At 42.8% G+C, this 26054-nt stretch overlaps 2 protein-coding genes across 17 annotated transcripts in view; one reads left to right on the top strand and one right to left on the bottom strand.

Annotated features, from left to right (window-relative positions):
* The window catches only part of ank2b (ankyrin 2b, neuronal), a 78413-nt gene extending 75260 nt beyond the window's left edge, over positions 1–3153 (top strand). For both annotated transcript variants that reach the window (XM_068713736.1, XM_068713735.1), the window contains one exon: positions 503–3153. In XM_068713736.1, the coding sequence (XP_068569837.1) occupies positions 503–698 (196 nt within the window). In that variant the 3' untranslated portion in view covers positions 699–3153. The remainder of the gene's footprint in view (positions 1–502) is intronic.
* Positions 3154–9071: 5918 nt separating this feature from the next.
* LOC137874788 (calcium/calmodulin-dependent protein kinase type II delta chain) overlaps positions 9072–26054 on the bottom strand; it is a 92463-nt gene continuing 75480 nt past the window's right edge. For 2 of the 15 annotated variants that reach the window (XM_068713739.1, XM_068713740.1), the window contains exons 13-20: positions 25898–25935; positions 23031–23090; positions 21314–21358; positions 20291–20339; positions 12111–12186; positions 11910–12004; positions 11163–11391; positions 9072–10556 (exon numbers count right to left, since the gene is read on the bottom strand). In XM_068713739.1, the coding sequence (XP_068569840.1) occupies positions 10553–10556; positions 11163–11391; positions 11910–12004; positions 12111–12186; positions 20291–20339; positions 21314–21358; positions 23031–23090; positions 25898–25935 (596 nt within the window). In that variant the 3' untranslated portion in view covers positions 9072–10552. Of the gene's footprint in view, positions 10557–11158; positions 11392–11909; positions 12005–12110; positions 12187–20290; positions 20340–21313; positions 21359–23030; positions 23091–25897; positions 25939–26054 lie in introns of those variants that run through there. The other 13 variants (XM_068713738.1, XM_068713737.1, XM_068713745.1 and 10 more) reach the window with 8 other exon arrangements.

Here is a 26054-nt window from a genome sequence, read left to right on the forward strand (position 1 = left end):
GTTTGCAGACATCTGGTCACATGTAAAGAGTCAGGCTCCTTTCACCTCAGTGTGTTCTAGGTTACTGGAGCATGGAAACAGGCCAGTGGGTTTACAGAGACAGGAGGGTGTAGAAGTCTACAGCTGCCAATATGCAAATTCAAATATTTAAACTGACATTTCATTTTCATTTCAACGCCATTTTTACCAATAAGAGTTTTATGTGATAATGAAGTATCTTTCTCTCATTCAGCTCATAGCAACAGCCAATCACATCACTCGCTTCCCTCTTTGTCTTTATTCAAGAAGAGTGGAAACATGAAATAAAACAGTCATTGGTTGGAAATACATTTTAAAGTAAAAAAAAAACAAAAGAATGAAATGTAAAAAAAATACAGACAAAATGTATAAATGCCAACTCATTTTCACTTTAACCATAACCATACGTTTTGTTATTGTACGTGAAAGGAAAACGTATGATATCGTGTGGGTGTGGCATGACTCTTCTCTCCTGTTCTTGCAGAAGCCAGATGCGTAAGACGCGAACCCAGAAGAGGACTGTGGTGAGGGACGGCCAGGGGAAGCACGTGCACCTGGAGCGCCTGGACGACAACCCGGACGCCCTGCAGCCAGACGCCCTGCAGCAGCACCTGCACCAACTGCTCCAACGCTACTGTGAGGACGACCAGGGGGAGGAGGAGGAGGAGAGCTTTGACTGAGCCGCTGCTTCCGCTGACCTTCCTTCTACATCTTCCCCTGAAGCCTTTGCTGACGTATGCTTCCTCTGGTCAGATGTCCCAGGTCCCCCTCTTGTTGTCCGCGCCAATCACTGGATTCAGCTTTTTCTTTCTTCTTCTTTTTGTTGAAAAATGGAACAGTCTTTTTGTGCTGTGACACTCTTCCTTCCTTCCTTCACATTGTGTTTCATTTGCTCTTTTTGTGACCAAAGATGGAACCCTTCATTGTTGTCGGATGATGATTTTTGGCTGCTGTGGTGTGATAATGGTACGACGCACCAAAGTGGATCAAAGTCAAAAGGGGGCATCTTGGACGTTTGGCCTCATGCACAGGCCTCTTCTTGAAGAAACATTTGTACATAGAGGAGATAAGAAGTCATGCTTGGACTGGGAAAGAAGTCAAGAAATTCAAAGCATTTAATAGCTCCTCCCACCCAAACCTGCTGTACATGCACCGACTCAGCTGGAGAATGGCCACCGTACACATGAGATTAATGTTACAGAGAGAATCAGTTGGGATGAGTGAATGTGTGCATCACCATGGACTCTTTATACAGCCAAACATCACCCTGCTGGTCTGTTTACGAAGGCTGTGAGATCACGCCTTTTGTCTTCCCTTTGTTGTTTCTGTCTTTCTAATGTGTGTTGTGCATTCACATGTATCTGTGTGTGTGTGTGTGTGTGTGTGTGTGTGTGTGTACAGCACCGTGTGTCATCCTCCACCTTCACATGCTGCTTTTCCTCACCTCATACTGCAGCGGTGCTCAAGCAATCACTCCATCACCTCTAAAGGAAACAGCTGGCTAGCTTTTTCTTCTTGTCAACAAATCTCAAATGCAGAGCAGACCAACAATGATCGGCCTACGAACAGCTGTGTGTGTGAACAGCTGTGTGTGTGAACAGCTGTGTGTGTGTGTGTGTGTGTGTGTGTGTGTGTGTGTGTGTGTGTGTGTGTGTGTGTGTGTATCAAAGCCTGATGCATCCTCTGCCTCTGTGCCATAGTGTTTTGACTCAAAGTCAGGATATCTCTGCGTCTGCTTTATGGAACTCTATGGACGGGCAATTTAGTTTCTAAAATTCTCATTTTCACCCTTTAACGTCATAAAACATCTTGTGTCGCATCATCAGTTTTCATAATTTACAGTTTCCCTTTTCACCCTGCGTCATGGCCCATCTCTCTGTAAACACTGTGTGTCAGGAGGAAACTATGCTTTGAGCTTCAGTTACATCATTTACCGTTCCCCCTAATACATTTAGGCTACTTCATTATTTCAGCAAGTTATGATTCCCATCATAATCTTAATATTCAATAATGAACCAAACAACCATTTTACCAAAACGTGACATGTCTTTATCTGATGCTAGAGAGTGAGGGCATCCCATTTCACAGAGCTCCAAGTGTTTCTTGGGTTCCAGACATCCGCAGTGATTAATGCTAGCAGTGATGTCATTGATCATGAGTCAATCCATGCGCACCGTCCTGCAGTCAGAGTTCTCACCAGAGCACGAAATGTGGTCCGAAACAATTTCCTCCTGTTTGAGTAACTACAGTGACCAGCAGGAAATGACTTTTCAAGTAATACAAGTATATATTTCTGAGCCATTTTGAAAGATGTACATGTTCAGTAGGAAGCGTTGGAGTTGGGGCTGAGAGGCAGCGACAGACGGACGAACACATCATTGGTTTTGGTCTTTTCATGGGGTTTGTTGACAATAATAAAATATGGAATAACACCAGACATATCCTTTAAGATTTCAGAAAGCACACATAACATGGAGATGCTTCGCTTTAATGGCTGTTATTGCTTTGAATCTTGTTCTCACTGCTATCAAAGGATTGACACATCAACTCTAAATCCAAGTGAAGTCGGGCTTCCACTGACTTCATCACATAGACGATTTCTACTTCCTTATTTATTTATTGCCGTCCATTTGTGGTCCCTGTGTAGTCCAGCAGCTGGAGCTGAGCGTGGTGTGTGTGTGTGTGTGTGTGTGTGTGTGTGTGTGTGTGTGTGTGTGTGTGTGTGTGTTTGAATGTGTTCTGCAGCTAAAAGTCAAGACAAAAGAATATTTTTCTCCTTTTTGCCATCAAAGGATTTGATTTGAATGCTGAATTGTGTACAGGCTGATGACGTCATCTGGTGTTCATCTACAGTTGAGACTTTATCGATGTAACAGTACGATCCTCACGTTGCCGTTTACTTTGTGTCTGATCCGATGGAAGAATAAAAGAAATGTCAAAAAGAGACCACTGATTTGATAAATGAGCATCTTGTTTCCATGGTAATAAGAATATATACATATTAACAGTGCAAATATCTATGCGGGCATGTATGACTTTATCAAATTATTACTAAAAGACAAACCTGAAACGCTAACAAGGCATAGCAGCTGCAGTGTGTACATGGCAGAACAATAAAACTGTACATGAGTCAAACGTGGAGTGATGTCATTCTTTCTAGCGGCAGCTGGAAGGAGTGATGCTGATCGGGGGCGTCCATACTTTTGGACAGTCCGTGGCTAATAAGGGAGAAACGTAGTCCAAGTGACAAAGAAGTAGATAAAACAACCCGGACATCTCTCATTCAGTAACTGAGGATATACAGAAAATAAATTAGGACGCATTACATTAAGAGGAAATAATCATATGAATAAGTCTTCTCTGGGGCATTTTTTTAATGTATTCATAACCATAGACTGAAGAGGATGAAGTCACCTTTAGTCCCCCATTGGTTTGTGGACTACTGTTTCAAATTCTAGTTTTTTGGAGGCAGAAGTGACCATAACTGGACGAGAGCGTGGAGAAAGAGCGAGGCCCCTCGGGGGCCAGGGGCCATTAGCATAACAGACACTAAGCTACCAGCTAAAGGCTAGCTAACCAGCATGCTTGGTTAGCAAGGTGCATCTGTAATACACGTAAACTGGCATAATATTTGGGACCTTTGACTCCTTTTAGTACAACGAGCAAAGCTAAAACGTCAGTATGGTGATGTATATACACACACATATATGTATATAGACACACACATATATATGTATATATACACACATATATATATATATGTATATACCAGTGGCAGGCCGTGCATTTTATACCTGGGCCTTCAGTGCTGTCCTAGTTGAACCACCTCCTAATGACCTCATTATGACGCCACATGTATGGTTATTATTTGTTTCTAGGGGTGTAATAATACACGCAGTCGTATTAAACTGTTCGGTACGAGGCTTAAGAACCGAACAATACGTTTGAATAATACTAGTGCATTTGGAAAATACAGAAAGTTAATAATTGTGGGAAATATGTTTTCGGTGGAGCCACTGAGCTCAACATGGCAACCCACCCAACTAAAACACGTATTCATCCACACACTGAAGAGCACGGGTCATTCAAACATGATTCACATCAGAGGAACAATATTAACCAAAAGACAAATGAACACAGTAGTAACGCTACTGCAGATGTAAAAACAAAGCAGTTCACTTACCAAAGCTGCTGTTCACTTAAAGACAAAGTCCATCCTCCTTTCTTTGTTACAATTTTTTTGGATTGCTTACACACTAAAATTAAAAGTAGTACACTATTAGCAAAACCTTACACTCAAGAAGCAAAACATCAGCCCATATTTGCACAACTATAAGCACATTGTCAACCTCACACTTGTTGCAAAACTCTACACACAGTGATTTGCAAAACACTAAACACACTTAACATACATTACACTCAAAAATCTATCATGAAGTCACTTCCTTGCAATACCAAAGCACTGACTGTCAAATTACCACACCGTCCAACCAATTGGTTCAACACAGTCATCAGGTGTGCAAACACTCGTTTGCTTAATTGTAGACACACCAATCAGGTGTATAAGCACTAGAAAAAGCAGCAGGTGAGTTCATCGGTCTTCAAGCACAATGGAAAGAGTCAGAGAAAGAGTAAGACGAGGAGGAGGACGAGGAGGACGAGGAGGAGGAGGAGGAGGAAGAGGAGGAAGGGGAGGAAGAGGAAGACAAGAAGGTGCTCAAAGAGGACCGAATCTGACAAATGAGACCGAATCTGACAAATGAGATCCGCGCAACACTGGTTGACCACGTTGTCAACCACGACCTGACGCTGAGGGAGGCTGGACTGCGAGTACAGCCAAATCTAAGCCGATATACAGTGGCAAGTGTGATAAGAACATTTCGACTGGAAAATACAGTTGTGGTCAAAAGTTTACATACACTTGTAAAGAACATAATGTCATGGCTCTCTTGAGTTTCTAGTTATTTCTACAACTCTGATTTTTCTCTGATAGAGTGATTGGAACAGATACTTCTTTGTCACAAAAAACATTCATGAAGTTTGGTTCTTTCATAACTTTATTATGGGTTAACAGAAAAAGTGACAAAATCTGCTGGGTCAAAAATATACATACAGCAACATGAATTAGCAATTTTGGTGACTTAGAAAGTTGTGTCAATGAAATGAGCTTCATAGCATGGCCTCTTAACTTCTTGTGAGTGATTATGAGTGACTACAACTGGTGACTTCTCTGAGGTCATTTAAATAGGGCTCATTGGATACAAACGCCCACAAACGCTACAATGGGAAAGTCAAAGGAGCTCAGCATGGATCTGAAAAAGCGAATCATTGACTTGAACAAGTCAGGAAAGTCACTTGGAGCCATTTCAAAGCAGCTGCAGGTCCCAAGAGCAACAGTGCAAACAATTGTTTGTAAGTATAAAGTGCATGGCACTGTTTTGTCACTGCCACGATCAGGAAGAAAACGCATGCTATCACCTGCTGCTGAGAGAAAATTGGTCAGGAGGGTGAAGAGTCAACCGAGAACCACCAAAAAGCAGATCTGCCAAGAATTAGAAGCTGCTGGAACACAGGTGTCAGTGTCCACAGTCAAGCGTGTTTTGCATCTCCATGGACTGAGAGGCTGCCGTGCAAGAAGGAAGCCCTTGCTCCAAAAGCGGCACCTTAAGGCTCGACTGAAGTTTGCTGCTGATCACGTGGACAAAGATAAGACCTTCTGGAGGAAAGTTCTGTGGTCAGACGAAACAAAAATCGAGCTGTTTGGCCACAATGCCCAGCAATATGTTTGGAGGAGAAAAGGTGAGGCCTTTAACCCCAAGAACACCATGCCTACCGTCAAGCACGGTGGTGGTAGTATTATGCTGTGGGGCTGTTTTGCTGCCAATGGAACTGGTGCTTTACAGAGAGTAAATGGGATAATGAAGAAGGAGGATTACCTTCAAATTCTTCAAGATAACCTAAAATCATCAGCCCGAAGGTTGGGTCTTGGGCGCAGTTGGGTGTTCCAACAGGACAATGACCCCAAACACACATCAAAAGTGGTAATGGAATGGCTAAATCATGCTAGAATTAGGGTTTTAGAATGGCCTTCCCAAAGTCCTGACTTAAATCCCATTGAGAACATGTGGACAATGCTGAAGAAACAAGTCCATGTCAGAAAGCCATCAAATTTAACTGAACTGCACCAATTCTGTCAAGAGGAGTGGTCAAAGATTCAACGAGAAGCTTGCCAGAAGCTTGTGGATGGCTACCAAAAGCGCCTAATTGAAGTGAAAATGGCCAAGGGACATGTAACCAAATATTAGCACTGCTGTATGTATATTTTTGACCCAGCAGATTTGATCACTTTTTCTGTTAACCCATAATAAAGTCATGAAAGAACCAAACTTCATGAATGTTTTTTGTGACAAAGAAGTATCTGTTCCAGTCACTCTATCAGAGAAAAATCTGAGTTGTAGAAATAACTGGAAACTCAAGAGAGCCATGACATTATGTTCTTTACAAGTGTATGTAAACTTTTGACCACAACTGTAGGTATTGTAAAAATATCATCATATCAAAAACATCTTCACGGTTTCAGTAACTGCTTACAGTACTGTATTCTATGCACTATCAGCACTTCTGTTACCTTTTCCTGTGAAATTACTGTACTATTGTATACTGTCATTTTTTTTCTACATAGGATTGAGGGTCAGGAACGACAAGGGGGAAGGCCTCCTATGTTCACAGAACAGCAAGAGAGGGAGATAGTAAACATGGTTTTGGCCAACAATGCTATAACACTCAATCAGCTCCAAGCTAACATTGTCAATAACCACGCCATTTTCAACGATATCCATCTGGTCTCAACATCAACACTGGCACGCATCCTAAAAAAAAAAACATATTCAAATGAAGCAAATTTATCGAGTGCCTTTCGAGCGCAATTCCGAAAGGGTGAAACGACTGCGGCATGATTATGCAGAGGTATGTATTCACTTTAGCAGTGTGATCTTGCATAGTGTCTCATAATCTTTTACTGTACTGTAATATGTATACTAGATCTACACTGAACTACACAATTTTGCCTGACACTGTTTTTCAGAGAGTTTTACGAATGGATGGAGAGGAGATCCAGCATGAGTTCATTTACGTAGATGAGGCTGGGTTCAACCTGACGAAAACATGAAGGAGGGGAAGAAACATCATTGGCCACAGGGCTATAGTCAATGTCCCAGGGCAACGTGGGGGTAATATAACACTCTGTGCAGCCATTACACAGAATGGGGTCCTCCACCGCCATGCCCATATGGGCCCTTACAACACAGCACTCATACTTACATTCTTGGACCAATTGCACAACATAACAGCAGCAAATCAAATCGATCATATGCAATACATTGTTGTCTGGGACAATGTGTCTTTCCACCGCTCTGCTCTGGTTCAGAACTGGTTTCAGCAACATCCACATTTCACCGTCCTATATCTTCCACCATACTCTCCATTCCTCAACCCTATAGAAGAGTTTTTCTCGGCATGGCTGTGGAAGGTATATGATCTCCGTCTCCAGGCTGAGGTACCCCTCATCCAAGCCATGGAGGAGGCCTGTGACCAGATGGAGGTAGCAGCAATGCAAGGATGGATTCGTCATTCAAGGCGTTTCTTTCCAAGGTGTCTTGCTAATGACAACATTGCCTGCGATGTTGATGAAATTCTCTGGCCAGATCCAGCTAGGCGAAGAGACGATGTCTAGTTTTTTTTTTTTTACTGTAACTTACAATACGTAAAGTGACGTTTGGTTACAGTATTATGAATCTCCATGTCAACATTTTGGGCGTGTTGAGAAATAAATGAGTTTCTTCAGTCTGCAACATTGGTCTTGTGTAGTGTTTGGTGAATTTACATTATATTTGTACTTTGTTGATAGTAGCCTACTCTAATCATAGGGAAGTAAAAGTGCTAAAAGTGTTTTAGGTTTATCACAGCAGAGTGTAACTCGTGCAATCAGAGTATAGTAATGTGAAACATGTGTGTTTCATATGGTAACAAAGTGTGGTTTTTAAAAAGAAGTGTATAGATTTTACAAGAGTGTTTAATTTTGCAAAGGATCTGTAGTGTTTTGCTAATTGGGTGTGTGGTTGTGCTAATTGTGTGTAGTGTTTTGAAAACATGGGCCCTGTTTTGAAAATCGTGCTTAAGCAATCAAAAAAAACTGTAATACAGAGTTTAATGACGCGGTTCTACAGAACATCGGTGTGGTTCAGTTCCAGCCAGAGGTCCTCTTGTGAACGTGTTGGTTGACTTGTAGATCCACTCGGGTCTCAGCAAACGTTTTCAAAAGCAGCTTGTGAGTGTCCTGTCTGCTATGGTGTCTTGTTACTGCCTTGGTTAGCCACCTCAGGTTAGCGTAGCGTAGCTCCAAACACCAAGACGCTCAGTCGCCAATAATACGCATTCTTAGCCATGAAATGTGCAACACTTCTCCAACGCTGTCAGCCAGAAATACCGTTCATACAAATCCTTTTCCCTCTGAGTCAGGACTGCTAGCTGTGGGCTTGACCGACCCTTTGATACGATGTCCAGCTTTTCCTGAAATGTCCTTCTCCAGAAAGGCATTTGCCAAAAATGCCATGTCAATGTCATAACCTTTTACATATCTTTCAACTTGAACTCTTACTACTATTAAGTTCTGTTAGCTAGCTTCAGCTTCACAACAGTCACACTGGCCCACTGACCAATCACAGTGCACCTTAATGCTGACATAGTTGTAGACTACCTAGAATACTCACTGTCAAACTAAAGATCTGATTGGTTGGAGACAGTCAACAATATCGTCCCCATATATTTTAAAGGCTATCCAGCAGGCCTCAGGCCTCTCTTCTTACCTAGAGACATAGAGGTGAAATCTGAGTGGATAAAAGCGTATTTATGTAAAAATTCTAAAATAGCTATAACTTTGTGATTCTGTTTAGGCCAGCAGAAAAGGCTTTGTCGGCCCTGACGGCCCACCACACACACACGCACACGCACACACACACAAGAAGAAAGACAAAATGAAACTAGTGCAAACCAAGTCCTTTGGCATATATCACACTTTTTATTTGATATTTCTTAAACATACATCAGACTTGTCCCTTCATGGTAACATTGCTTTATATACCAGCGCCCCATCACCAATTTCAATGCTTCTTAGAAAGATAAAAAAAAAAGTGTGCTGTGTGAGGGACAAGTATCATTAACAAAAGAATGCAAACAGTTTTCGAAGCAAAAACTTAGAAATGTCCTTTACACAAACATGATCCTCAGTGAACACCTTGTGACTTCATCTCCAAACCTTCCCTGTGCTTTGATTCTGGACTTTAACTTCCCATTAGTTTTTTATTCACAGCATCCTAACCTGAAGTGTTTAAATATAGACCTTAAGATATGAATCTGCAAGTGATGCAAACAATCCCCTTTCATTTAACAGTGACGATTAAATAGTAGAATAGAGTAACATAACAAGAACTCAAATGGTGATTTCTGGCTAAAATTTGAATTCCCTCACTATAAAAAATGAACGGCTAACTTGGTGCGGTAAACATTGGCATACACCAGTCGGACAGAGTAAAGGACTCAATCAAGGAGGAAAGGGCTCAAAGGAAAGCATGAATGATGACCAGTGGAAGGGCAGGCATCAACATCACAATATCAAAAGTAAACAACAAAGTAGCTGATCAAAATCACATCATTACTTCCTTACTGTATGAAAACATGATTGGACTGGAAAGAGTCGCAGAATGGTTTTTAAGAATGTAGTCTGTACATTCTATCATCAGAGACTCTTCTCACATGCTGCCCTGTGATGATGGAGGTCCAAAGTAAAACACGTTTAATTGGTTTTTCCTTATAAAACATGAAGTTAAAATCCCTAGGAAACGTATTTGGTGCCAGTGGCAAACCAGAAAACAGATTAGTAAAATGAGCCGACTCAGTTCATAAGAATACTGCTAAAGATTAAGCAAAGAGAGAGCAATTCACATCAATTACCAAAACGTATACATCACCAAAACAAAAGCAAGCTTGTGGCCGACCTTTAATACATGGCAATTCTGAAAAGAGTAACAAGCAGATATGTGATATATTGGTCATTGTGCCAAAAGGCAAAAACATCACAACAGCTCAATATGTGCACTATTTAAATGAAAAACTGTCAATACATGATGACTGGAAGTTACACATATTTCACCCGGCAATTAAAAATGAATTAACTGGAACAACTGGCTCCTCTGAAAACCACTTCTATTCAAAACATACTGCTCTAAAAAACGCCCATGATGAACACCACACACCCCCACTACAAAAGATATCGGCAAGACTTGAAGTTTCCCCTCCTTTTTTTGTTTTTGTTTTTAACATGTACAATAATCTTCAGTCCAGCAGCGACAAATATGTAAACAACACACAAAGAGGGCGGAGCTCTAGCTAGTGTGGACAGGGATTGGCTGAGGGATTTGATGGACACTTGGTAGGCGGGATCTGTCTGGCTGTTGTAGGCTGTAGGCTGTCGGTCCTCTCAACTGAAACACACATCACACATGGATCAATCACAAGGAAATACACACAACAGATATTTAGTACCTTCCTTTTGCTTGATATTTCTTTTTAGAGATTGGAATGTCTCAGTGGGGATCATTAAATTAATATAATGAAGTTCTTGAGTTCAATTTAAGGTTAAGATGAAAGGTTTGACTTTAAGGATGACAGGAGAAGCCAAGGCTGCAATCAATGAGGAATGTGCGGTATGGTTGAAAGCTTCACAATAGGCAAGTAAGTGGACCTTGAGTTCAGCCTGTTTTGTAAACTGTTTGTTCCAAAGTAAGGAATGAACTGTCGAGCTCTGAACATTCAGTACATCATACATACTGATGATCTTATAGTGAAATCACTAAAACTACTACTTCAGATTTCGCGCCAATTGATATGTTTGCAATCCATATTCATGGTGCCTTAAAAATGATATTTACTACATATTTCTGGGGCCTCGTGTGTTTAAGTCACCTTTAATGCATTCATGCGACAGCATAAATAGTAAATTAAAACAAGTAGATCGGGCAAAATAGATAAAATAACAAAAGCATAAATATATGCATTGAAAGGTACAGGGCCGGAGGCGGTGATCTTACTTGGTGGGCACGGTGGGGGAGCCGGAGCGGTGGAAGTGGATGTTCTGCCACTTGCTGTCGCGGCGGTGCCAGATGCGGGTCTCCTCTGACTGCATGGTGCGGGGCATGCCGTTGCCGTCGATGTACTGGGTGAGGCGGATGTAGGCGATGCAGGCCGCCTCGTCCCCGATCAGGTGGACGTGGGGGTTGAGCAGGATGGTGTGGATGGGCTGCTTCCCCTTGGAAAGAGCTGCAGAGGATGGGGGGTGGGGGGTGGGGGGGGGTGGATCAGTCAAACTCTATTCAGACTTAATGTGACAGCTCAGACCAGGGCTCAACAATAGCTTAGAAGAGACCCATCTGGTTTCTTTCTCGTCCCTCAGCTGAACTGACTGGGCTCTCGGGAGGAGATGGTGGAGGTAAAGACAAAGTTCAATTATCCTGGTTAAAGGAGCTGAGCTGGGTGGAGTTGGATGTGTGCAAAAACCCTTATTAATTAACTTAAATAAAGATTAAACATGAAAATGTGCTTTGGTCTTTGTTGTTATTTGATAACCGCTAACGAATAGATGGAATTGCATAGGGGCAAGTCAACATTTGAGTTGTCATTTTTTTATAAAATCAAAATAGGAAACGTTTTTCAGCCTACAACGTTTTCAAATGTGTTCAAATTCACTTCAAAACAGTGAAATGAAAACTACTTTTCGCTTATAGTGCTTCCGATAGCTCTGCTGCATCACTCGGCCATCTGAAACACTGATTCATTACCATTCTCAAAGTAGAAGCGGTGGAAGTCGGTACCCTCCACCAAGTTGCCCAACGCCTCAGGCTCAAAGGACGTGAGGCCGGGATCACAGATCTTCCTGCAATAGAACAACAGACGCAAATCGATCAGCTCCACAGAGAGATGTGGTCTGACAGGTAGAAGTCGGTCAGATATTTGAAGTGACTTTAAATAGCTGAACTAACGTGTAGGCTTCAAAGTCTCCATTGTTGATGGCCTCAATCAGCTGCTCAGTGACTTTAATGATCTCCTGCTTACGAGCTGAGAGAGACAACAAGAAGAGGTCAGATTAGATGGTCAACCCATGGTCAACATGAAAAGAAGCACAAATTAAAGTTCAAAATGGAAACAATCACAACATCCAGGACTTAGGTTCACACACTGTCACGTAGAAAAGACTGGTAGGAAGTTAGTTAGCATGGTTCAACACACAACAACATCAACAACATTACCTTTCATGCTAAGTAGGTGAGCTAGGAAACAATGAATGGAAAGAATAAGTGCTGTTGTTGTGGCTTGCTAAAAAGTACGACTGACATTTACACTATGGAGATGTCATAATGGAGTGACACGTTCTTTAGCTCAGTCACACACACACACACACACACACACACACACACACACACACACACACACACACACACACACACACACACACACACACACACACACACACACACACAGAAATACTGTGAGTCCATTTTTACCTTCAACAGCTGGAAGTCCACTGTTGTTCCCGGCTAACTGAATGCTAACAGTCGGCTGTGCACCAATTCCCTCAAGCAACAATAAGAGCAAAAAACTAAGTCCAGAAAGGTGGAACATGCTCCCTGGTAAACTTAGTGTTTTGGTTCAAGACTAAAATGAGCAGCTGCAGCATCAGACGGGCTGGTTACAACCAGAATAGCCTCTTCTGATTGGCTGTTTTCATAGAAAGCCTGACACAGCTGAAATAATGTGGCGGACTTTACTTTGTAAACAGAGACTTAGTACTGATTCGGTTTACTCAGACTATCAGTTTGCTCATGGGGCCCCATGAGGCCAAAATGGGCCTTTTACAAACTCTTCATGAAACATGCATTATATAATTAGATGCTTTGTCCAAACTTTATTCACACACATAAGGAGCATTTAGTATGTCTGCATCTTGATGTGTAGATGCAATATAGAGGGGATTTTGGACTGCTTGAACTGTATACAAGCTTGGTGTCCAAAACCAAAAATGGTAGAGGAAACTATAGCAACTACATTTATTCCAGTAATTTAGCTTGAACAGAAAGTATCATACCTTTGTAGATTTGTTCCATTTTGTGAGGTTTTATATTAAGTAAGGGAGTCAGTTGAACATTTTTTATACAAGAACTGAGTTTCTTTCCCAGTGCACTTATCCTCATTCTTACTGTTCCTCCTTTTCAAAAAAAGAAGCCAAACTTGTCACGTTCAATTTTGGGTCAAAACAAGCTGATGTACTCGATAGACTGAGCTGCCATGTTGTCTCACTTCATTCATTCAGCCTGACATGTGCAACATAGCAGATTTCTATTGGGAGTTATTCGTTTTTTGTAGTCCTAATCGGTCAGTAGTGACTGATGTATTTGTCTCTCTGACGTCATTTTCAGTCGACACAAAAGCTGCTCTAGCTGTTGATGGGAGCTGTTAATAAGTTCAATGAAAACTGCTGATGTAAGGGTTGTTATTTCTGTAAGAGAGCTGTGTCCACCTCATGCACAATCAATAGATTTGCCAATGATGTGACTCAGACGTTGATGTACAGTGCAGTCTGAAATGAGCAAAATTGCAATCTCAGTTGGGAACTTTCTGATCAATGAATGGGTGAACAAGGTTGTAAGACCAGACTTGGTCCATTCTAGGTCCAACCTTATTCAAAATCTACAGAAACAATGTTGATCACGCTGCAAGTGGCTCTCACATCCATTTGTATGCCGACGACACCATCTTGTACACGTCCTCCCTGAATACCGCCATGACTTCCCTGCAGCACAGCTTTAACAGTATCCAACATGCTTTCTCCAACCTTCACCTTCTCTTACAACACGACCAAAACAAAATGTTTGGTTTTTAACAGACACTTACCGTAACCTGCCTGCACTCTGGAAATCTCCTCCCTGGATGGATCAGAAATCCAATTTGAGGATTCCTATAAGTACTTGGGTATCTGGCTAGACAGTTCGCTCACCTATAACATGCACATAAACTCACTGCTTTCCAAAGTCAGATCAAAACTTGGTTTCTTGTACCGTAACAAAGCCTCCTTTACCCACTCTGCAAAGCACACCCTGCTTAAAATGACAGTCCTCCCCATCTTAGACTATTTGGAGGTCCGCCTCCAAAAATCTTCTCAATAAACTAGATGTCATCGACCAAACCGCCCCGCTTCGTCACCGGTGTCGTTTTAAAGCTCATCCCTGCAGCTTGTACTCTTTAGTCAACTGGTCATCACTCCAAACTCAGATTAATCCACTGGTATCTATAAAAAAAACACATATCTCTGCTCTCCACTCATCATCTCCAACAGCAACCTTCATTTACACTCTAGCAATTTCATCAACATGGTCATTCCAAAAGTCTGCACCGCCTTCGACCACTTCTCGTTCCAGTCTGCTGCTCCAAGCAACGAGTTCACAAAGAAGTTAAAACTCCACACCCTCATGGCGCTACCCTTCTTCAGTAACTCATTACAAACGTCTCTGATCACTGCAACTGTTTGAGTTTGCTTCTCCAGGAACTTCAAAATGTTTCCATATATATTGTATATATGATGTTGTAATTTCTCTATGAGATTGATTGAGATGTTTCTGTTTTTATTCGTTTGTAACGACTCAAGCTGGTTCTCAATTGACTTATCTGGTTAAATAAAGTTAAAATAAAAGATAAAACAAATAAAAAGACTCACTATCATCTCTAGAGGTACCAGTGGTTTACCGAGATAAGGAAGGAGGGGGCGGGGCTAGCTGGTTAGCTATCTCTGCAACACAATACATGTCGTCTTTGAAATAACGTCTACACTATAACCTCCTCACGGGTTATTGATAATGTTACTTCATTTGTTGAATGCTTGACGCTAATAATCGCTAAATGTTACACATTGCACCTTTATATGCAGGACTGATGTGATATAAACTTAAATTTAGATAAAAATACATTTTACTTAAAATGAAGAATTATTGCTTTGAGTAATTGTTCCACCACTGTACGCAGCAGTACTAGTAACCATATATAAACTAACATAGTACATGCACTGTACTGTAGAAACCCTGCCATCATTTTAACAGAGCAGAAGAAGACGTAGCAAATGCTTTTTGTCAGAGAGCTTCACTTCTCCCGTCTCTGAAAACACAGAGAGTCTCGCCTGACAGTTACTCTAATCCAGCCTGGATTAAAGCAGGCAAAACTGGTTTGTGATGGTATTTATCGGTGTCACTCAGTATGAAACATGATCACTATAGCGGTATTAGGAGCTGAACCTCTATCTGCAGAATACTGTCACGCTCCACAATATCTGTGGAGTGGAAATAATGCCATGTGAGCTTCTGTCAGCTGTGTAATACAAGGTCTTTACCTCTGGGATGTCTTGTTAGAGCACGACACACACACACACACACACACACACACACACACACACACACACACACACACACACACACACACACACACACACACACACACACACACACACACACACACACACACACACACACACACACACACGTAGCAGATGGGATCCATGACAGTAGAAGGACTGCAGAAGAGATGATGGCCACATCGGACCCAGTCACAGTTTTACAATTTACGTTTAGAAAAAAAAAATAAATAAATCACATCTGTGAATATAAAACTTTGTTTTGACTATCAATACAGTATCACAAAACTCAGGCCTTATTCATACCATTACCAGGAACCTTATTTAAATGTCCTACAAATCATTTATTTCACCTAACAAAAGAAGCCCTTGTTATTAAATGCTGACTTAAAAAGCAGCCGTACGAGAGAGTACTGCTTGAGTTTAAGTCTAAAGACTTCTTGATTTAAATCAAGAACTGCCTGATATTAACTTCACAAGATTCAAAATGAGGCCACACATTCAATGCAAGCGTTTCATACTTAATGTTCAATTATTTGTGTTGCAGACACATTTCTGTCGTTATCAAATACCGTATGTTCGCTACCCTGCCTGTTATATACATTACATTACATTACAGTCATTTAGCAGACTTACAATTCACTATCTATCTACACACTGTAGACGCAGCTACGGGAGACATTTTGGGGTTAAGTGTCTTGCTCAAGGACACATTGACATGAGACTAGCAGAGCAGGGGCCAGGGATCGAACCACCGACCCTCTGATGGAAAGGCTGCCCTGCTCTCCACTTAGCCACGGTCACCCATATACGTCATACACCTCTTTTCCTTTATTGCTCAGTGTGGAAGTGCACTGACTTGTTTATCCTCTGTGTCTGGAGAGAGATGGTTCTTTCCAGGAGGATAACCTTTGAGAAGCTTTCTTACTCAAAGGCAGGCAGAGAGGGCTACCAGCACATTCCATTGCATTGTTAGATAGCCTGCTCAGGATTCCCTGAGTTCTGTCCATCTTGTGTTGTTACTCAGACCTCAACCTGCACTTCTAGTCTACCCTTGTTGTAATGGTATTAAAGCCCTGTGAGCATGACTGCTGTGAACTTTCTCTCCACTGAGCAATGAAGCACATCTCATCAGAACCTTCTGTTTTCTTCTAAAGCTGAAGTAACCTGCTCTTCACTTTGGAACCAGACGAGGGCCATGTTTGACCTGAACCACCAGGAGTCTGAATATGTCATAAAGCATGAAGCAAAGTGTTCAAAAACACTTCAGATGAACTGGGCCAGACGAGGGTTCATTACTGATCACTAACCAGTGAAGAAGTCCTACGGAGCTGTGACAGCTTCTGACCAGTGAGGGGTGCTATGAGACAGAAGACACAGAGGATGAGGCGTGGCCGTGTTGAAATATTAGTCCAACAGAAGTCTGTTTAATCTCAAATTGTAAACTTAATTTGTTTTTCTCCCTCAGAGCTGAGGACCTTTTAAAAACATAAATGCAAAATATGAGCTGAACCACTTAAAGTTAGGAGCAGAATGAAGGCGGCCGTGTCTACGAGCCTGGAGCTGAACCCAAGATGTAGAATTCTACTTCTTACACTTGTGACCGTCAGTGATGACAAAAGGAGCGGAAGCTCGCAGTTTCTTCCCAAGCACTGGGAAATGGACTTACACTGGGAGTCGGTGGGGCCCAGGCGGGGCAGGGGCCCCTGCGTGGGTGTGTGATGGGGGCCACAGTGGCATTTGGTGGGATGATCAGAGAAACAGACCAGAAAGGAAGATGTGAAGAAGAGGAGCAGGTAGGCAGCCACCAATGCCCACAGGATGTACTGGCAGCACTCCTCACCACTGGGCCAAACGCTGGGAGAGTACCAGCAGGACAAGGAGGAGGAGGAGGAGGAGGAGGAGGAGGTGGAGGAGGAGGTGGAGGGAGGCCTGTGAGAGGTGGAGTGGTCTAAGTGCTTAAGGTGATAGATTTGGGGACTGGAGGAGGGAGAGTGTGCTGAGATGAAACAGGGTACAGAGGAAGATGATGGATGGATGGAAATGAAGAAGAAAGAAAGAGAAAAGAGGACGAAGTAGGAATGACAGCAAAACATGAAATGGAGAAAAGCAAAACATGAAATATAGAATAAATGAAAAGCATGCAGGAAATGACAGTTTGTTCAAAGCACAAATGAGTTTGGACAGATTATTATGTGAACGTGTTCAGGGATGTGGATACATGGATGGAACAACAACTACAGAGATAGTTTGAATCAGTAAGATGTAAAGATCAATAGCAGCTCCATCTCTGTACCCCTGTGTACAGTGAGTGGCTCACACTGTAAAGGATATATTTATATATATACACTATATATATTATGCATTCATCTGTAACAACCTGTAATCACAACATTTACATCTTATCAACTTTATTGATCAAGTTGAGGTCAACGTGTTTACACAGTTCAACATTAGCGTTCATTTGGACTCATCAAACCATAAATAATATGATCATCTTTCTTTCTTTTAAGGCGGCTCTCCAGCCGACGAACTCATCAACCTTTCAAGCAGCAGCCAGAATCTTCTATCACCAATTGGTAATTTCATATCTTGATAACAACATATAGCATGATTTAGTTGTGTTCTGGTAAGAATGAATCGTCTACATGAAATAACCACAAGCCTGCTTTATATATTCCTCTGCAAATAAAATACATGACAAACAAAAAGTACTATTTTTCATTTCATTAAGAAAGTAAGTGCAAAATGAAACCGTTTCAAGTGAAATGACAGTATTACAATAAGTATTTCCATAAAAACACCCGCTGTTAATCACATTGAACTAGTGGTATATGTAAACTGTGTAAATATCAGATTTTCAGAAATATCTGATACAGTATGTGCTTGTTACAATCAATTTAGATGATGTAATTGTGTATCACGATATCTCAATATATGATCAAGATATGATTCCACTGAAAGACGATAAATGATCATGTCAAACCATCACCACGCCCTGATAAAAGCACCTGCTTACAACGTTACTGCCGCCAACGTTCAGCCGAACCAATACTGCCCAGTGGAGAGGAAGCTGGAGGAACAGGAAGCCACCAGCCATCGCTCATTTAGATCAATGCAAATGAGTCACAAAGAAGAAATAACTCTAGAAATAATACTATCTGCCCTCAATGGAAGCGACAGTTTCTCCACAAAGAGCTGACTGCAGCAGTCACAATGGATGTCAAGATTAATCCTCCGCTAATTTCATAAAGATCTCTCAGCCTCTTTTGTGGGCTGAGGCTCTGATCGGGTCACGAACAACGATGAGGGAACAATGAACAATGTCCTCCTCTGAGAAAACTGAAGACATGCTGCTGAACATTATCAGAAGTATAGATAGCAGAGCTCTCTCTCTCTGTGTCTGTCTCTCTCTCCCTCTGTCTCTCTCTGTCTGTCTCTCTCTCTCTCTCTGTGTCTCTCTCTCTGTGTCTGTCTCTCTCTCCCTCTGTCTCTCTCTGTCTGTCTCTCTCTCTCTCTGTGTGTCTCTCTCTCTGTGTCTCTCTCTCTGTCTCTGTCTCTCTCCCTCTGTGTCTCTCTCTCTCTCTCTCTCTCTCTCTCTCTCTCTCTCTCTCTCTCTCTCTCTCTCTCTCTCTCTCTCTCTCTCTCTCTCTCTCTCTCTCTCTGAGTCCAGGTTTTGTTGTATTGCCATCAAACTATGACTTCAATAGTGATGAGTGGGACTTGCACAGCACTTTAATATTAGTATTTAATACAACCTTAATATTTGCCTGATTATCTAGTTGTTAACAATATAGACTTACATATAGACATATGTTGTATCTGGCAATACAACCATTACTATTTGTAAATGCTGAATGGACACTCAAAGCTCTTCAACACGACACGTCATCATTCACCCATTCACACGCTGATGGTAGGGGCCCATCAGGACTAACGAACATTCATGCCACAGTCACACACCGTAAACCACAGCTAGAGAGAAATATGGGCTTAAGTGTCTTTCCCAAGTCCATCAACATGGACTAGCAGAGCCAGGGATCTAACCCCCGACCCTCTGATTGAAGGACGACCCTGCCACACCCCACGTGTCAGTGAGGAGAGCGGACTCATCAGGGGTGGGGAAGGATGAGGCCTGGACTATGGTGATTAGTCAAAACGGGGCGCCAGCAAAGGGACAGCAGCAACCCCTCCGAGGAGGCCAACGGACACGGTCACAGCGGCAACAGGTGCCTCGTAGAAACGCCACACAGAAGCACTAGGCAGGGACAAGGACAAGACACCAGCAGCCACAGCAGTCTGCGCTAACCTCAGCACATGTAGCCAACGACAAGCGGACACAAGTTTGCACTCGTGGTACTTTGGTTCAGCATTTCGTACATCGATCTACAGATGGTGTTTTCTGATTGTGGCTGCTTTTACCTGACGGTGACCCCCATACCGAGACCCCCGGACCGTGACGGTTTAGCAGGAGTACACAAACCGTTACAGCCCCAATTCACATCGTAACCCACTTCATGTGTTCAGCTAAAGTACCACAAACAGAGCCTCGGCTAACTTTCACTCCGGGTGAAAATGAAGCAATAAGGACCATGAGAAATGAAACGTACTGAAACTGAGAGACAATAATACAACATGCAACACATTCCTGCGATAGACGCAACCAGTGACAGGGCGCAGTCCAGACCTCGTAGTAATGTAAAGAGGTGAGAGTCGCCCTGCTGACAGAAGGTAGCTGGTATTGGTTAGTCTGATCGTCCCTACCTCTTACGTCCTCGTCCTCAATGGTAGTGTTGGCACTCTCACTGGACTCCTGTGGAGAGACACATGAGTGTTAGCAGCCAGACATGAAAGCACAAACATCAAACATACAGTATCACTGCTGTATACACTACATACATATATATATACCAACACCAATTCACTGTATCTGCTATCAGCTCAGGTCAGACAACATTATGTCTTACCTTAAGACATTAAGTCTAAAAGGTTAACGTTGAAGCAGGAAGTCAGTCTGTAGACTGTGCTGGATGTGGAGAGCGGATCGTTTAGTAGTACTTTATACTGTGTGCTGTAGTCTTCCTTCTTACAACTTTGGCTAACCTGCAGCTTTGTTAAACTGCATGAGAACTCGGCTGCTCGAGTTTTCTGAGTCCTCTTGACTTTGAGACGTCAACATGTTCACAGATGTCAGCAACAAAGAAGTGAGCGCCATCGTATTCCTACCAGTAGAATGATGGGGAGAGGTAGTACCTCAGAGCCGAGTACTGCATAGTGATGCATTCCACGACAAGCTTATGTACGATAATAAACAACACTTACTATGCACAATAACTCATACTGTGTGCTATACTATGAGCTACAACACCATCATGTCACTGCACAAAGCAAAAGATACAAGCATGCACGTGTTCCCGCACCGTCACCTGACGGAGTCCACATGAGAACGTAGATCCAGGGGTCTTATTTGAAACACTGGCATGTATGATGACACAAACTCATGTGTATGTTCAGATCTTACATGGTAACAACCACATACATATCCAGAACAGTGCATAATACAGACAGATGTACAAATAAATAATGATCAAGTCAAAGAATGACATGCAACGGTTGATAACAGCATGCGATATTTCACAGAAATACCATGGGCCCTTGTTTTGTCACATGACGTGTCAAGTGTCCAATGGCACACAGACATCATCATCATCATCATCATCAGAAGCAACACTGAGGCTCTACTCTAAGAGGCTGCAAACTACCGCGTCACACTGATCAGCTGTGTACCTTGTTTCCATCAGCTGGGTTGTGGATAACAGTGGTCTGAGGCTCCTGATCGAGAGCACCAACAGCAGGAAGAGAGGGCGGTGCAGAAAGGAAGTGAGTTAGGAGGAACGCTGGACAGAAAAGTATTCAACAAGAACAGAAAAGGAAAACCACAAAGACGGTGAAGGAAGAAGGGAACTAAAGTACTATTTAGGGGAAAGCAAACAGAGTCACTACAGCACTACTACACACACACACACACACACACACACACACACACACACACACACACACACACACTGTTCCCTGAACATCAAGCATATCAAGTCTTTCACCTCAGAAGATCGAGTCTGACCCGACGACAACGTGACGATCACAGTAAACACAGACACCAGTGACCCGTTAACAGACTACTACAGTCGTAGAATACAAACTTCGTTTTCTACGACTAAAACATCCAAGAAATAGTTGAACGTTGAATATAAACAGGCAGGCATTTGACCAATTACACACAACTTAATAGATTGATCAAACATATGCCTGTGTTACTCTAAAGAGACGAAAGAAATCCTCAACACTGGATGGAACAGAGCGGCAACATGAAGATATTCAGGATGGATTTCCTGCTCACGCACACTGGAGCTGTATTACTGAGTCCCAGCTGACATGTTGACTTTGACTGAAGTCCCTGAAGGGAGGCTGAGCTGCCTGCAGGTGATCATGTTCTCTGACAGCAGAACACGGCCCCTAGTCCTCCGGATCACACTACGGCTGCTATTGCTGTCTTTTTACTATAAAGAAGTGAAGGGTAAGGACTTTTGACATTGTTTGCATAGACAGCGTTTGGATGGAAGGTTGAATTATCAATATTATCTGCAGTTTGCAACTGTGTCAGATTCTTGTAAGATACAAAATGTAAACGATAGTAACCTCAAAACTCAAAGGAATAGTTCAACATTTTGGAACAAACATGGATCTGTGTTCTCTTTCTATCAGTCTCATGGCTGTGCGCTTTGGTGGTTAGCCTAGCTTAGCATAGAGACTGAGAGCAGAGGGGAACAGCTACCCTGGTTCTGGTCAAAGTTGAAGAATATATCAATACTTGTAAAGTTGACTGATCAACATGTATTTATGTTTGTCTGGTCTGTAAACAAACTGAAACGTAAAAATGACAACTTGTGGTTTTATTGTCACGTTTTGACATTTCTGTTCGCATACAGCTTTAAGGAAACATGACACAACACCATTATTGATGTCAATCTTTTCACCAGCAGCAAATATAAGCTTGGGTCTTTACAGTGGTAAGAAATACTGTATGCAGCTTGAGGAGCCACTTTCACCTCCTCAAGCTGCATACATGTCAAACTCTACCAGGAGCAAACCAGCGCTGTCTCCAGTTTGGTTGAACACAGCTTTAACATCAGCCACAGTGGACATGCAATGGCGCCAGTGTGTCCATTACAGCCACCACCAACAACAAAGGACAACATAGCCCATGTACAGCAATGTGGCAATGCAATAAAGCAATCCAGAAGTGCATGCGGACAACTCATGTCACACAACCACTAAAGACATCTGTGCTTCTGAAGCTTCATGTCACCACGACTATAAAGAGAGAAAGCAGTGGGGGTCAACAGGGCCGTGGGATCGGGACAGATGCCACTGAAAGTGTGGACAGAGACAGATTAGACAGACGGTCATGCAAACATGCGGGCAGCAAGGCAGGGAGACAGAGTACCAGAGAAGGAGTGGGGACAGGCTCTTTGGGACTGGTGACCACATTGGCCTTGTTGTTGATCTGGAGTGACAGAGTGGACAGACAGGTGGACAGACGGGACAGGGCAGAAGTGACAAGACTTAGTGTTCAAACAGGCACTCTTCAAGCAGCTGCTGTGGAGGGAAAAGTGGAACGCTGTCGCTGAAGCATTGTTATCAGAGACAAGCCTGCTGCATGAAGAGAGACGGCCGGTCTGTGTGAAACAAATGACCCAGTTACTCTGGAGACGGAGGATGAACTAGGTGAAACTCTGAACTGACTTTTCTACTCGTTGCATATTACTGTCTCCTGCATGTACCACAGTAAAACATAACTATGGTGTTCTGATTTCTGCTAGAGCGGGTCGTCTTCCAGAACAGCGCATCGTAACGTCCTTCTGTCACATTTGATTCTTAAGTTATGGCGCTATTCTACCTCTAACTCTGAGGTACAAGGAACACGGTCAGCTTTGGAAGTCATCAGCTTGATGCTACTGACCACGACGTCTCCAAGAGGTCTTCTCATAGTGGGTCACACAACCTGAATCTGGCTTTTTAATGAGGTGATTTCCCAGTTTCTACAAGGTTGGTGTTTTTTTACACAGATGCTCTTCTGAAGTGTGACGTCTGGGTTTCAGACTCCAATTCTATCAGGAACAGAAGCTGGTTTGTGAGTCTCCGTCTGAACTGGACTAATGGTGCCAAAATCCTACGGTACTAGGGAAAGGCATCGGTTCGTCTCAAGCAAGAGCAAACACACACACACACACACACACACACATTTCCTCAAATGAAAACCATTGAGGGACGGTGACGATGCTACAGATGCTGGATTGCATTAAGTTGTGCATTTAATTCCGTTATCAAAGTAATAACTGGATTCTATTTAAACTGACTGTCACTGATCGCTGTGCCGTCACAGAGGCGGTGTGTTGTGGTTGGAGTGAGTAGACACTGCTACAAGTCAGACAGATGAGTTTACCAGCAGGGTAACAGGCTGGTCAGCTAGCATCACTGTTGCTCAGTTACAATATCACGTGTAGCCAGGGTTTAAGACAACACAAGTCCAGTCCACCCCCCCCCCCCCCCCTAAGCAGCATTGTGGTGGGATTTAAACACAAGGGGTTTCTACTGCTAACTAACTAACCACTGCAGATCCCAGTGTGGCTACCAAGCAGCAGCAGGTTGAGCAGCAGGTTCAGGCCTACCCTCAAATGTTCCACCGCGTCCGTCTTCCTTTTCTGCATTGAGCAGCCACAACACAACAAGAGAGAATATGAAGCTCTACGCCTCTCTGAGCACACACACTCTTTCAAACATAGAGAACATGAACAAAGTCACACCATGTATCAGATCACCTCCGAATCACATTCAGCAGGGGATCAATATGAACCCAGTTTACCAGGTGAAACCAACAATAATGATTGGAAACCAGTCAAAGATATGTGCTGCAGGTAGTTCTGCTGGTAAATGTAGTCTACAGATGGAAGACGTTTCTCTGACTGGACGTCCACACACAAAGTGTTGAACGTTCCCTTTAAGAGCCGGTGGGAAACTTCTCCGCCTGTTTGGATTAAAGGTGAGGTGGGTACTTAGCATGAGAACAAGTAATTATAGTGATTGAAAAAGACAAACAGATGACTGCCACCAGCAGGAGCTCATCAACAGAAAGAGAAACACATGAATCATTCAGGCGGCTTGATTAAAAGGGGCGTGTGTTAAAAAGGGAAATGAGCAGGAGCCTCTGAAAGAGGAGCTCTTGAAGATGAGGCAGCGGCATTCAGAGGATTGCAAATGTCAAACGGTACGATAAGAAACAACCTCAAACTCTGCAACTAAGATCTGTATTAACCTTTCTTGAATCAATGTTTTGATTTACTGAAGAGCTGGTGGAGAATGTTAAAGTGATGTTCATCAGATGCAGAGAAACATGACTTCAAATGAACGTCAATGTTGCTTCATCGGTTCTTTTTCTGCCCTCTAATGAACAACAAGCTTTGCTGTACATAACATCATGGTGCCTCCTGCTTCTCTAGTCGCCCTCACTGTTACTTTCCATGTTGTGATACAAAAGAGCTGCTATTCACATGTGTCCTTAAGTCACATAAGTAAAGTCCACATGAGCCACACACATACATAGACAGTAGATTCTCTAGAACCACCAGGTCAATGGAGACAGTTGTTTCTTTACTTTAAGCAGCAGTACATGGGGATGGTGGTACGAGGGAGGCAACCCAAACCTCTGCAAAATAATGTGAACTCTCTGCATCACCAGACACCACAGGTTAGCTGTGGAAACGCCTTTTGTGCTATTTGGGTGATGCAACAGAGAGTCTGGCTTATCAACGTCCTAAACAAGAGAGAAACTGAAAGACAGATTTAGAAGTCGTGGGTGGTGATAGGACACACACACACACACACACACACACACACACACACACACACACACACACACACACACACACACACACACACACACACACACACACACACATTCCTTGGTGGTGTCAATGGAGGATCTTCATCATATGACAGCTGAGTGGAGAGGCAGAGAGATGAAGCCACTCTCATCATTTAATCATCGGTTATTAGTTTCCAGCAGCTTCCTCTGCTCAGACAGCAGATGTCATTGCTTCTGTCACACTGATCGACAATGCAGAGGGATAACTATTGGGAAAAGTGTGTCTCACCCATTCGGCCAAGATAAATTGACTATTCCTATTTTTACCAGAGCAGTTGCGTTGCTTGAGTTCATTGACTGCGGTGTACAAAGAGCAGCCTGCTGTGTGTGAGTCTCCTGTTAAAGGCATGAAAACAGAGCAGAGAAGAGTGACAGGGAGAGGAACTCACTTTGACGCCATCCGCTTTTTTGTTCAGCAGGCTCTTAGCTGCTGTTGAGAAAAAGATGACAATGCAAGGAAATCAGTGTCCAGCTAGAATTAACATGTACACACACACACACACACACACACACACACACACACACACACACACACACACAGTATAT

This window comes from Cebidichthys violaceus, unplaced genomic scaffold (genome assembly GCF_023349555.1).
Source record: "Cebidichthys violaceus isolate CVI_PGR_0920_01 unplaced genomic scaffold, fCebVio1.0.p SCAF_19, whole genome shotgun sequence".
In the NCBI taxonomy this organism is placed as follows: domain Eukaryota; kingdom Metazoa; phylum Chordata; class Actinopteri; order Perciformes; family Stichaeidae; genus Cebidichthys; species Cebidichthys violaceus.